Source organism: Oenanthe melanoleuca, chromosome 1A (genome assembly GCF_029582105.1).
Source record: "Oenanthe melanoleuca isolate GR-GAL-2019-014 chromosome 1A, OMel1.0, whole genome shotgun sequence".
NCBI lineage: Eukaryota > Metazoa > Chordata > Aves > Passeriformes > Muscicapidae > Oenanthe > Oenanthe melanoleuca.
The window spans coordinates 8101194-8115337 of record NC_079334.1 but is presented as its reverse complement, the minus strand read 5'-3'; the positions used below and the strand labels follow the sequence as shown (position 1 = coordinate 8115337).

The 14144-nt window shown below is 48.6% G+C and overlaps 1 protein-coding gene across 1 annotated transcript in view; it reads right to left on the bottom strand.

Annotated features, from left to right (window-relative positions):
* Nucleotides 1-11471, bottom strand: part of PARVB (parvin beta) — a 48260-nt gene extending 36789 nt beyond the window's left edge. The window contains exon 1 of the mRNA XM_056514975.1: nt 11192-11471. Coding sequence (XP_056370950.1) covers nt 11192-11306 — 115 coding nt within the window. The 5' untranslated portion in view covers nt 11307-11471. The remainder of the gene's footprint in view (nt 1-11191) is intronic.
* Nucleotides 11472-14144: the final 2673 nt, after the last annotated feature.

The following is a 14144-nucleotide window of genomic DNA, read 5'->3' as shown; positions in this document are numbered from 1 at the left end:
AGCAAACCACCAAGGGACAGAGAGCAGAAGCTGTCAGAAGCAGAGATAACAGCACTACTCTGGAATAAAACACCCAGCCCATCCATTCAACTCTTGCCTTCTGCACCTTGAAGAAATCTGGGAGAAAACAGCACTTCAGTTTACAGGCTCTACCTCTGCATCCCACACACACACCTAGCCCTGCAAACTTTATCAAGCAGAACACTTGGCTTCAAAAAAAGCCTCCACTGCAGCTCAGGCTAGCACATTTTACAAGTGACCAGCTCCCCATTCCTCCACCAACTTACTTCCACCTCTTCCACATGGTTTGACACTTCATTTTTATGTTGGTAATGAACCCCCCTTAGTTATCTGCCAAGCCAGTTTCACCTGCACTCCCCATATCCTCTGCACAGAGGGATGGAAAGGTCACCACCCTCACCAAAAGTAATTTACTGTGCAAATATGAGAACATTTTATGCTGTTTGTTCTTCTGGACATGTCAAGAGAAGCACAGAGTGGCAGACTCACTTCTGATGGCAGGTGAGCAGCAGCAGGAGCAAGGCTCTGTCTTCCTCAGCTGGCAGGACAGAGCTTGGCAGCCAAACTCCAGGATGGACAGGAGGCTGCAGATGTGACTTGCACTTCAAAAAAAAAAACAACTGTTTTGCTGGGGCAACATGATTCTACAGGAAGAACAAGCCAAGATAAATGGCTCTGCAGACCACAAAAAGTGCACATGCCCCATTGCTGCAGCTGCCCAAATGTCACCCAGAAAGGAAAGGAAAACCCTGAAAAACACTTACATGGAGCAACTCTACTTGCAGCACACTCATTGAGAGTTTAGTAAATACCAGAGGACCAGTGGAGGGACAGGCCATGCTCCAGACTAGAAGCTTTACCCTAAACACTCTACACACAGTTTTCAGTGTAACATATCCCAAGGTTGCCCAGCTCCACCTTTCCTGTGTCCTACCTGCACTCAGGGCAGGAAAGCAGTGTCTTAAAACTGAGATGAAAGATCTGTGTAAGGGAGTTTTCTCAGTGTTTTCCAGACATGTCATATGGGGGAAATTATTGTACTTGTGGCTTTGAGCACCAGAGGAGCCTGTCAAGACAAGCACTTCAGTGAAAAGCACTACAGAGCCCACAGTAAAAGCCTGGAACTCAGAGCCCAGAGCCAGATAAAAGCCTGACCATGAAGGGAAGGTACAGTGGAGACAGTGGCTGCCATAAAAGCATTTAGATGTTTAACTCTGCTGGGTTCAAGTAAGAAATAGCCCCAGCATTTCCTAATGGAGCTGCTGAAGTCTATGTAGAAAGAGTGGAGCCCTTCAATTGACTTCCCAGGCACAGCCCTCAAGGGATATCAACATGCAATCAAAAAACAAGAGCCAGCCAAAGAATCAAATCAAAGCAATTCCAAAGCACAAGAAAACATCACATTTCACAAAGTACCAGAAAGACCTGCTGCTGCTTTTATTCATTTACCCAGCACACCAAAGTTTTTACAGGATTTGCAGTTCTAGCTTTCTGTGGCCCCTTTCAGAGCCTTGGCACTGGTGAGCTAGAAAAGGTGCTAGTGGTGCTGGACATCTGAAAGACATCAGGTCAGTCCCAAACCAGGGGACAGGACACAGACAAAGAGCTCACACAACACAGGTGTGGCCAGGAGGATTCTTTCCCTCCTCTTCTTGCATCTGTTCTTACTCTGTCCATGATTGCAATGGATTTGGAATTTTTCACATTCCCCAAACAGAATCATCTGGCCAACATGCTAAACCCCCTGAAACAACAGTGCCCATCTCCTGTGCATTCAGCACAAGAGCAAAATTCCCCAGCCCAGAGAGCTTCAAATTGTGTCTGCAGCCTTGGAGAAACCTCTGACCAACAACTGCTTCAACAGCAAATGAAGGGCTCCACTGAGGATGCCTTCCACCAAGATTCTGGGCAGAACAACACCTACACCTAATGCCATTCAGGGGAAGAAAAGTCCCTCACTAAAAGCTGCAATTTCTTTTACCAGATGGAAACAAATATAGAGTGTTCTCCCATCCAGCAGAGAGTGGACACTAAGGGCAGTCCCTCTCCTCTTCCCATTACCATCTGTCTCTTTCCCTGACAAGGGCCCCTCAAAAAACTCAGAAACAGAGTGAAACCCAAACTAAGAGAACATAATCAGAGAAGCTTTCCTTGGAAGGACCTAAAAGATTCAGGTTGAAGCTGTACTGTTGCTGCACTAGGTTAGGTCAGGCATGACTGCTTCTTCCCTTCCACATGCAAAAATAAAATAAAAACTAAAACCCAGCCACAGTCTGTGTGGCAGACAGAACCAGATCTGCTTTCCAGGCAGCACATCTGCTCTGCTCCTGGCACTGCAGGGCCATTTTGCAGCATGACATCCTGGACACAATTAAAATCCAGTTTAGCAATGACAGGGCTCCATTGCACGAGCTTATTTAATTACCTAATTTAATTACCTTCCAGCTGCAGAGAACAAGGAGGGAGGCAGCAGGAAGAGCCAGCAGATCAATACCTGGCTCCAAATCTGGTAAGGGTCTTGAATCCTGGATTTTTTTGATCATGGATCAGTTGGCATGACACAAAGCCTGGTGGTGACAGATGGGATCCATCAGTCTCAAAGGGGGATGGAGTCTCTTGGGAGGCAGCTCTGAAGGGCAAAGGCTCCTGGAAGGCTGGACATTCCTCAGGAAAAGAGTTTATCACCTTGGAAGGAGGGCAGGCAACTCAGGTGGACTACAAGGATATACAGGGAGAAAATTAAGGGGGTCAAAGCCCAGCTAGAACTTAATCTGGGTACTGCTATAAAGGACAATAAAAATATTTTATCTGTAGCAAAAGGAGTGCTAAGGAAAATCTCCACCTTTTATTGGAGCCAATGGGGGCACATAATGAAAAAGGCACATGGGGACATGATTTAGGGATGGACTTGGCAGTGCTGGGGGGACAATTGGACTCGATCTTCTCTTGCAGTTTAACTCCAGAATTCTAAGTAGAGCAGCAAGATTCCTGTCAGACCAAATTCTGCAGTGTTGCCATGCCTAAGTTTCCAGTGGAACCAATTCACTATAACAATACTGGGAGCCATACAAGGGGAAGAAGGCAAACAGCAATCCCAAGGCACAATTTCATAACCCTGTTCCTGTGGGAGAATGTTAAGTGCAAATGGTTACTTTTGCCTATCATTTTTGAAGAAAACCCTGTCAATTTTGCAAAGCCTTCAGATCCATCTGCTGGACTAGGCAAGCCAGAAGTAAACAACACTATTCTATTTTAAAAATGACAGAAGTGTCTGCATCTGTTTAATGGCACAAATGCATGCATCTGCCAAACAGACCCAGTGGAACAACACTGAGGATTACACATTCTTCTATTTAAAGACACTAAAAAAGACACCATGCCTCTACACAGACATCTCCTCATCCAGCTCTCAGTCTCCTTCCTTACTCCAAATAAACTGTGTATGCAACCATCCCACAGCTAATTAAAAATTAGCAGTAAGGCCATATGGCAGCTATAATGGAAAATACACTATTTCTTTTTTCAGTGGATTTAATGATGGTTCAACCACACAATGAAAGAGGGACTACAGAAAGAACTGGGATTCCAGGAGCCAGAAAAGTTTGCTTGTTTTATAACCAGCATGCAGCATACCTTGAAAAGAGTTTTTATAGAAGTCTGTATCTGATTGCCAGACAGACAGGGGATTATAGAGAAACCTTTTTTGACCTGGAGAAACAACCACTGAGAGGCAGAACTGAACTCCCAGTTCACTCACCAACAGAAAAGCCAAACCCATAATCTCATCCCATGGCCTCTCCTCTCAGCCTGAGGCCTGTGGAGAGAGAGAGGGCTCTGCAGAGTGCAAGGAAACAAATCAGTGTCCAGGATTTATAATCAGGAGCCCCATTGTTCCTCCAGGAGGAAGTGACAGAGATTTAAGGGCCTGGAGCACACAGACCCACTGCTCCCAGTACGTGCTGCCAGGTGTGCATGTTCTCTCCACATCTGGTTTTCAGAGCAAGACTTCCCTGGATTCAAATTACAAAAGGCTGACACCACGTGTTTTCCATCATCCTGTTCCAGCCAAACCAGACACACACACAACAGAAGTCACGAATTTCAGGTTGCAGCTTTCTGCCTGGCCATCAGAAGAGTACAAATCAGGAAATCTACACCTGAGCTCAGTAAGCTTCACCCTGGAGACATCCCTTGGCCACTGGTCTGTTAGCTGTGCAACACAGAGGTTTGTTCCCTCTTCCCATCAGTGCTGTGCCCAAATGCAAGAAGGGTTTGCTCACACACAGCTGCTGTTCAGAGCCCTGCGCTGACAGCCTGTCCTGAGCAGAGCTCCAGCACCCAGTGCAGGAACTCCTCCTGAAGGCAGCCTGGAGAGCCCCTTGATGAGCAGTGCTGTCCCACTGATCACTCCTGTCATTCCCTTGCACTCCCCCAGCAGGGCAGGAGTGCTGCTACAGCCTGTGACACCACCCAGAAACAGGGATGCTACAGCCACCACGGAGTCACAGAATATCCTGAGCTGGAAAGGACCCACAAAGCAGCAAAGCCTAACCCTGGCCCTGCACAGACACCCCAACAATCCCACTCTGTCCCTGAGAGCATTGCCCAAACACAATGACCTTCCAGCAGCTGGCTTCTCCAAAAAAAAACCTGGATGCTGTTAGTTTAAACAAGCTGGAGGTGTGCTGCAGTTAGGGTTGTTTAATGAGTAGAGGTCAGCACAAGGAGGAGCCTTTGGGAAGCAGGGAACATGGCTGATTTCCCTTCCTTCTTCCTTGCTGACCTCCAGGTCTCCTGAAACAACTGAGAGGAGCTGGAGGGCACACACAGCCCCTCCTGCACTGCAGGAGTGACAAGGATCACAAACCAATGATGTTGCAGGTGAGGCAGAAAACTCCTTCTTGTGAAACATGTCAGTGTCTCTGTATGGCCACATTCCCCTTTGAGACACCACATCCCAGGAACCCTGACAGAGACAACCTCAGGGATCTCACAGGCTGAGATTTCTAGTGATGCCCAAGAGATTTGTGCACTTGACTGGCTGCATTTGGAAGCAGACAGCAAATTGGCATCCCAATCCCACATGGGCAGCTCTGAAGTAGCAGCTCTGCTGGACTTCTACAGCTACAAACCTGGATCTCCTCATCTGTGACATGAAACCTGTGTGCACAAGGCACACACCAAAGCTCCTTCCAGCTGAACAGCAGAGCTGTGGCTGCTGAAACACCAATTCCTGCAGACTCTGCCTTGCCCTGGGTTTGCCTCAGACCACATAAGCCTGGATCCCTTAGCAGCAAGTTGTTCTGACATGCTTCTGCAATGAAAAAAGCTTGCCAGCTAATCTCCCAAATCTCCCAACATCAAAGTACAATCCAAAGCTCAGAGCAGTGCACTGGAAAACTCCACCAGCTCTGTCTGTTTTCAGATCCACAGTTCCTGAAGTACATAAAAAGGCATTTAGCACTGTTATGCATAATTACACTCTCTCTTCTGGATTACCCTATTGCTAAATCAGTAGGATGCATATATGTTAATAAAGTGATCTAAATATCCCAGCTCTTACAAACATGAGCACACAGTCAGTAGGATCCATGCATTCGTGATAATGCACTGCACAGATTCACCAGGGAGATCCAGAGTCCTTCCTGCACAGACTTTCCATGAGTTGTGGCTTTGCAGCTCCCTCCATTCCCACCAAGTCCAAATGCAGCTCTCCAGTACATCAGAGTCTCACAGGGCTCACCCACACACTCCTTGGAGCAGACACAGCTAGATGCCTCCTCCTAAAAGTCCCTCCCCAGCTGTCATAATTAATAAATCCTTCAGAAGAAATTACAACAGGTATCATTGAACAACTGCTCTGAAATACGGGTCGACTTTAGGGAGAAAAGGATTGGAGTTCTGAAATTGGAGAACTGGAAGTGTTGAAGGTTTTACAATGAACCTTAACAGTGTTCTCACAATGAATCTTATTTTAAAAATTGCAGCTCTGGAAAAAAAACTGCTTTTAAATGCCTGTTTTCCTTATAGGAAGGCAAGGCATTCCTTCAACACTAGTGAAGAGCTACAGAGCTATTTTGTGTGTCTTGCTGCATCCTGTCTGGAAGAAAACTTGGAGCTGTAATTCCAAGCTCTCTTGTCTCACCAGGATACTGTGCCTAAAGCTGCACTGGGTGAACCACCCTGGCATAAGTGCAGCTACAGAGTTCCTAGAGGAGAAACAGCAATTAGGCTACACAGATTCCAACTGGGAACTTAGGTCAGTTTAAATCAGTGGTAGAAAGGATAATAAATTGAGGTTGAAATATGAATCTGTGTGTGTTTGCACAGACTTTCTATATATACACACATATCTGGAACAGTATGTAGCTTCAATATAACTACTACTACTGCAGAAAGGAGCTGCAAATTCCTTTCTTAAAGAGCAAGTAATTCTACTTAACTAGCACTCATCTCACCTTCTGGGGGGGCATTTCAGCAGCAGTAGCACATCACAATGCACAGACACACTTCTCCAGCCAAGCATCCTCTCAGTCTGCAGCAAATGTACTTGTGTGGAGCAGGACAACAGAACTGGACTCCACACATTCTGTATTTGTGTCTCCATCTGCCTAAAAATTCACTGCCACATCTTGTGAGCACGGGAAGTAAATGAAGAAGGCAGTGAGACACCATCAGGATGTGTCACTGTGACACCAAGACACAGATCCCAAGAACAGCACCTCAGCCACCCTTGGTGTGCACAGAACTTTCCCCTTATTCAGCTCCTGTGGCAATAATCCTGCTCTCTTTCACTCCCCTCTCCAGATTGCATCAGGCACAAATAAATGGCACTTTTCTTACCCCTGTGCCCACCCTCAGTCGTGTCACTGGGATGCAGCACCAAGCAATTGATTCTGTTTCATTTCTCTCACCGACTCCCCCATCCTGGCTATTCACACATATAGAAACAATAAAAGCAAGCTCATCTGGCCAAACACCTGCTGCCCAGGTCTTCCATACAGTGTGTTATGAGGAAAGAAAACCAGGCTTTGCAAGGATGCTGGGAGTGAAGCTTGCAGCAAACCTCCTCCTTTATTTCAGTACAGCAACATAACTCTGACTAACAGGAAAGGGCAGATTTTTTTCAATTTCCACTTGCAGATGAAGTTGAAACACAGCACTGCCTGAAACAGTATCTTTTACAAAGCCTGAAAAGAAGCTAAGGAATCAGCTGGGTTAAAAACTGTACCTTCTATGGGCCCTGCCAGCACCCCAGCAGTTTTCTAAGGCATTTAAAGCAGATTTTGGGGCTCCAAAGACCAAAATCACAGAATCATGGAATGCTCTGAGTTGCAAGGGACCTTAAAGCCCATCCCATTCTATCCCCCTGCCATGGGCAGGGACACCTTCCACTATCCCAGGCTGCTCAGAGCCCCATCCAGCCTGGCCTGGAACACTGCCAGGGATGGGGCAGCCACAGCTGCTCTGGGAAACCTGTGCCAGGGCCTCAGCACCCCCACAGGGAACAATTCCTTCCCAATATCCAACCTAAACCTCAGATATGACAAGACAGAGCCAGGGAACAGTAAGATCAGGCAAACTTGGCAGATTCCCACGTGGCCTAGATGGGGGCCAGGGAGAAAATAAAACCCAAAGCGGTCGCAGCGCGCTGGAACTGGCACATCCCACTTCCCTAAGGGTGAGCATCACCACTGACTGGGAGATTAGGAACACACATCTCCCTCCAAGCTGTCCCATGGCCTTTCCTGCCCTTTCTCTGTCCCCTGTGGGCTCTCCAGTACCAGCATGGTGGGGTTCAGCTCCTCTGCTGGTTTTCCTGCTGCAGAGCTCCACTAAAGTGCTCCTATACTCACTGCTGACCCATTTTGACACAGCCTGCAGGCATTAATAATCAGCAAGACTTTCCTCCCTGGGGCATTTTTACCCAAACTAGGGGTTAAAAATATTCCTGGGAAGGAAGAGGAAGGGAGGAGCCAAACAGACAGTGAGATCACTCAGTCGCCTTCCATAGGAAACCAGGGTAAAAACAGCTTCCCCACGAGCTGCTCTTTCTCTTGAGCCAAGGCTGCCTAAAAACCCTCTCCAAAAATACATTGCAGCAAGTTATGAAGTCATTAGCAAAAAAAAAAATAAATAAATATGCATGCTCATGATTAGCAGCTGCACATCATGGTTATTTACAACCTGTGATTAAAGAAATGAAAGCCACAAATGAAAATTTGTTCAGTATGATTTTGAGCTGCGTGGCTCAGAAGGGCACAGAAAGGAACAGGATTGATATAAGTGGATTTTTAGCTCTCACACAGACCCTGTTAAAGGTCACTGAATGAGCACAGCTGGGACAGCAACAGCTGCAATGCAAAGGCAGTGAAATCAAGCAGGAGGTTGTAAAGAGCCCTGAGCTTTTGGTGCTGATGGAGGCAAGGGTGATTTCAGGCTGTGCCAAACGAGCAGCCAGCATCCTCATTTGCCTGGAGAGGGCAGGATTTACTCTGGGAAGATCATTCTGACCTCTGCTGGTCCCCTCAGGCAAACCCAGCAGAAAGCTGGAGGGGGGCCAGGAATTCCCAAGGGCTGAGCACATGGGGAAACACTGACCACATCTGCTCCTACCAACTCATTCAAGGAACACCACTCAGATGAAGTAACCTTCCAGTTTACCTCTGCTCCACACTCATATTAAAAAAATGTAGTTTCTAGCCCTGAAATTTGCTCCTTGGACTGCCCAAGCCCTACCACAAGCCACGTTCCAGCTCATCACTTTTATCCCATTGCACAAGATGGGACAGCCTCCACTGGAGAGCTGCCCCACAATGGGAAAAAACATTTCCCTTCACAACCAAGGGGCTTGGCTGCCTGCAGCACCAGGGAATGTCCCACCCAGCAGTGGCATCTCAGACTGGAAGGAATCCTCACTCAAAAAGCTGCCCCTCGTGTTGCAGCTTCCTCCCCATCACAGCAGCAGGGCTGGGAAGCTTTGATGTGGTTCCCCACCAAGCACCAGGCACAGCCACCAAAAGAGGCCCTTCCATGGCCACACAAGGAGGTAAAACCACAGGCAAACTCAGCAGAACCAGCTCAAAGTGGTCACCTCAAGAACACAGCCCAGTGATGCTGAAATGCCTAAGAAGGGAAGCTGCCAACCTGTTTCAGCTTAGAAGCCACTTTTGACATGCAGTTTTCTTGGGGCACTGCCAGAGATGAATTTTTTTTCCACCATCTTCCTTTGGAAGCAAATGAGATCATCTCAGGAAGGCACAACTGCTTCTGCTGCTCCTCAGCAGAAGCACGTCAGGGAAACATGATTAAAAATAGATAATAAAGGAAACACCAGTGAGCCACACCAAAACAGGCAGCAGAAGGAAAGGGAAACAATTTCCTTGAGCCAGGTTTCAAGGCCTAATATTGTGTTGTTAAATATTAAAAAGCTGTCTTCTGAATGTTGCTGGCAATTCATAGACTTAATGTGGGCAAAACATTCTCAACAGCCAGCTGAAAGGAGGCTGAAACTGGAATTACATGCCTAGCCTGCACACAGCAGACACTAGGACAAAACCAAGGCCAGCTTTAACCAGCCATCAAGTCACATCTGTGTTATGCCATAGGGCAAGGACACACAGATTTCCTGCTGGCAGATGCCAGGAGTCTGGGAATAACACACAGGCAGCATCTCCACAGGAGTCTGGGGATAACACAGAGGCAGCATCTCCACAGAAACCAGTCCTGGGGAGTCTGGGGATAACACAGAGGCAGCACCTCCACAGAAACCAGTCCTGGGGAGTCTGGGGATAACACAGAGGCAGCACCTCCACAGAAACCAGTCCTGGGGAGTTAGGGAAGCTGGAGAGAGCAGCACACACCATGCCTGGGGCACTGCACTCAGAGGAAGGGCACTCTGAGCATTCAGGACTGGGCCAGCTTTATCAGTTCCAGCAATGAGACACCTCCCTTTCCCCAACAGCAGAAGGCTGCTATCAGCACACAGCCCCAGGCGAGGGATGGGGTTCCAGGCACCTCCCAGATGTGCCCACGCCTCATTTGTGCAGCAGGGGCTGAGCCCCCACTGTGAGTGCTGGTCCATTGGGCTCGGGCTGGGGAGCTTCTCCAGGCTCTCTGCAGGGAAGGGAAGGCTCAACCTCCCTGCCCAGGTGGCACCAGCAGGGACATCCCACATGCACACCCTGGGCTGTGTGTGCCTATATGGGATCCTTCAGAGTGAGGCGGGCGGGATGGATGTACCTGCTCTCTGGGCACAGTAAAGCCTATGGATGAAGGGACCTGGAATGAAACATCCCCTCGTGGCTACCTCAGCTCTCAGACCACAAGAAAACGAGCCACAGTCTCGTTGGTCACCAGGAATTTATTTTATAGCACAATAGGGGTTTTAGGTTTACCATCCCAGACAGGCGACGTGGGCTGATGTCCCACTCTCCATCACTTCAGTCTCCCCCATCCCTGCCATCCATCTCCCACCATTCCAGTCTCCCCCATCACTCCATCCATCTCCCACATTCCAGTCTCCCCCATCACTGCCATCCATCCATCTCCCCCCCATCACTCCATCCATCTCCCATCCTTCCAGTCTCCCCCATCACTCCATCCATCTCCCATTATTCCAGTCTCCCCCATCACTCCATCCACCTCCCACCGTTCCAGTCTCCCCCATCACTCCATCCATCTCCCATCCTTCCAGTCTCCCCCATCACTCCATCCATCTCCCATTATTCCAGTCTCCCCCATCACTCCATCCATCTCCCACCGTTCCAGTTTCTCCATTGCTACATCCATCTCCCGTATTCCAGTCTCCCCCATCCCTGCCATCCATCTCCCATCACTTCAGTCTCTCCCATCCTTGCCATCCATCTCCCATCCTTCCAGTCTCCCCCATCCCTGCCATCTATCTCCCATTATTCTAGTCTCCCCCATCCCTGCCATCCATCTCCCATCCTTCCAGTCTCCCCCACCCCTGCCATCCATCCCCCGCCGTCCCAGTCTCCCCCATCCCTTCCAGCCGCTCCCCACGCCCGTCCCCAGCCGTGCCGGGCTCTCGGCCGAACAAAGCGCGGCTCGGGGGCTGCGCTGCGGCTCCCGCGGGAACCGGGACGGGACGGGATGGCGGAGCTGCCCCGGGCACGTTCCCTCCTCCCCTCCGCGCCGCAGAACTCACCCTCCTTGGCTTTCTTCTTCCTGGCCAGGGTCCCGCCGAGCTTGCCCAGGAACGACTCCTCTTTCTTCATCCTGTGCGGCCGCAGCGTGGGGGAGCGGACGGGCGCGGCGGACATGGGGAACCCGCGCGGTCCGGCCCGGTCCGGTCCGGTCCGTCCGATCCGATCCCAGCCCGGAGCGCGGAGTCACGGCCCGAGCGAGCGCGGCGAGCCCGCGGGGTGCGCTCCGCTCCGCTCCGGGCCGGGCCGGGCTGGCAGCGCCTGCACGGCCGGGAAGTCCGCGGGAGGCGGGGGCGGGACGAGCCCCGGACACCCCCGGGCCGGGGGCGGGCACCGAGCATCACCTGCGGACTCCTCCGGCGGGGTCCCGGTGCGCCGGGCCGGGAAAAGTGCCCGAACAGCCCCCCCCGGTGCCAGCACGGCCGGACCAGAGTGGGGTTAGACTCGAAAGCACACAAAGCTGAAATTACATTCTTTCTCAGGAACTGTTTTATGTATTCCACATTTTGCAAGAGTTGGACATAAACTTGGGGCAAATGCTCAGTGTGTGCCATTTGTCAGGGCGCCGCAATTCCTGTGCGCCTCCTAATTCTGCAGCCGTGCCCCCCTTCTGTCAGGCCAGCCTGTCTTCTCCTCCTGGCATGGTGCCGGTCAGGTCTGACATCTCCTTCGTGGGAAGATCGAGAAGAAGGCTCTGTGTTTGCCAAGCCACCACCGCCCAGGTGTCCCCGCACCATCAGCACAGCGTGTGACCACACAAACGCCCCAAACCAGACACTTGGTCGTGATCCCACAGGGAGAATTTCTTATTCTTTATCATTCCACAGCAGCCAGGAGCAGGATAAGGGTGTTGTGGAATACACGTTAAAAACAGCTCCTAAAACCAGGAGTTTATAGTGTTGGGGTCTGATCCTGTTTCAGCCCCTGAAGTTGTCCCACTGATTTACCTGCTGGGTCCCCAAAGTCACCCCCAGCCTTTGCTGTGCTCCTCAGGCAGCGTCCCTGGCAGCCCTTGCCCCGACAAAGGACAGCATTCAAACCAACACAGCTTGGCTCAGGAGCTGCACACCCAGCTTATTATGGGACAGATTTGCAGGCTTGACCTGACGCAGAAGCAACACTGCAGGACACATACAGAGCAGCATGTAGCAGAGAAAATTTCCTGAGTTAGTTTCACTCGAGATTTAACCCAAGCTAATCCCCTCTGTCACCCAGACCCACTCTTGTCCCTCACCTTCAGCTGCTTTTCTACGGTCACTCAGGCAACTAAAAGAAAAACCCAACCCAACAAACAAAAACCAAAATCACCCAGCACAAGCTTTCCAGTGTGACGAAGTCACCCGAGGGCAAGTGCCAGCAGAAGGGAAGTGGAGGGCACACATGACCAGGCTGCAAAGACTCTTTCGAATGGCAGTGCAGACTTCGGTGAACTTTATTGAAACTGCTTCTTTGGAAGAACAAATAAATTTTATTTCCTGCAATAACTGTGTGTTGCCCGTAGCAGAGACTTTTAGACTGCAAATGAGAATTTACCAGGGGTGGGATCAATACCAGTTACAAAACCACTTTGCAAAATTAAGTAATTTGCAAGGATGTCAACTGCATTCTCCTGGCATAATCCACATGAGACCTTTTACAAGTGCAAGCTCCATTTTCAATTCATCAGTGACCTGAATTCATACAAAACCCACACATTAATGCTGATCTGCAACAGGACTAGCAGAGTGGATATTTTCATTTCATAAAATGCATATGAAAGTCTTAGATTACATTTACCTTTAAGGCAGTTTGGAAAAAGCATTTTATCCAACTGTAGGGGAAAAAAGCCCCATAAAAATTGATCAGTTCCCACACTAGATTTTTTTAAAATTAAATTGCACTCAGAAAATGTGTGAGTACAAACCTAGAGCAAGAAAACAAACAAACTGGTTAATTTACACACATGGAACAAATGGTAAATGAAACTTAACAGGCTCCAGTACAGCACTCAAGATGTAACCACTTAAAAGAGTCTTTTAATAATTGAAATAAAGCCACTCAGATAGATCCATTCACCTCTGACTTTGATGTCCTATCTATCTACAAAATGCTTCAATGTGTAGCTAAGTAGAAAAAGCATTCAGCCTATTGCAAAGTAAAGGAGGCAGGGTTGTTTGAGACAAGAGAGACCATGGCAACAGAAAGTCAAATTACACTTCAGAAACACCAAAACAAAACCTGGAGCCTTTTTGAGACTCATCAAACAAACAGGGCTCTTCTAAACAGGAAATGAAGAGCTTCCACTGCTGCTCTGATCAGGGTTGGTGTGCAGAGATTTAACTTGTTAATGGCCACTGACAGGCACACAGCTGCTGCTGCACCAGGTCAGTGGCCTGCAGCTCAGAGCTACATGGTTTAAACCCCCCTAATGGATGAGGTACCAGCCCTCTGCAGGCAGAAAATGCTCTCTGGCACCTTCCTCTCATTAGGGATGTGAGTCCTATGTATTTCTGTAAGAATATATTCAATTTTCCAATAATGAGTGTATATACATTAAGAAAATTGCATGTTATTTTAGAGAATTACACTGAAAAGAATAAGCCTTGTTTAAAATCCGTTTCTATTTTCAGTGCTGAACTGCTATTTTAATATTTAGCTGAACATTTAAAAGTCTGAATCCACATTTGCTCATTTTAACATTGCTCACCTTCTTTTTGATAGAGGTATTGCTTCCTTTATTTTAACCTCATAACACCTTATACTGCTTTCAAAATTTTCAACTACCTGAGGTTACTGCAATTAGATGTATCACAAAATAACAGACATGGAATATATGGTCTCTCTTCCTCAGATATTGAAGCAAGGCAATCCCAATCACTTCTTAAATCATTGCAGCATATCATTGCAGTCTTGTTCTATTTCAACACCACTTGTACTGACTTTGGATAGAAACTTCAAAGACACAAGATACAGTTA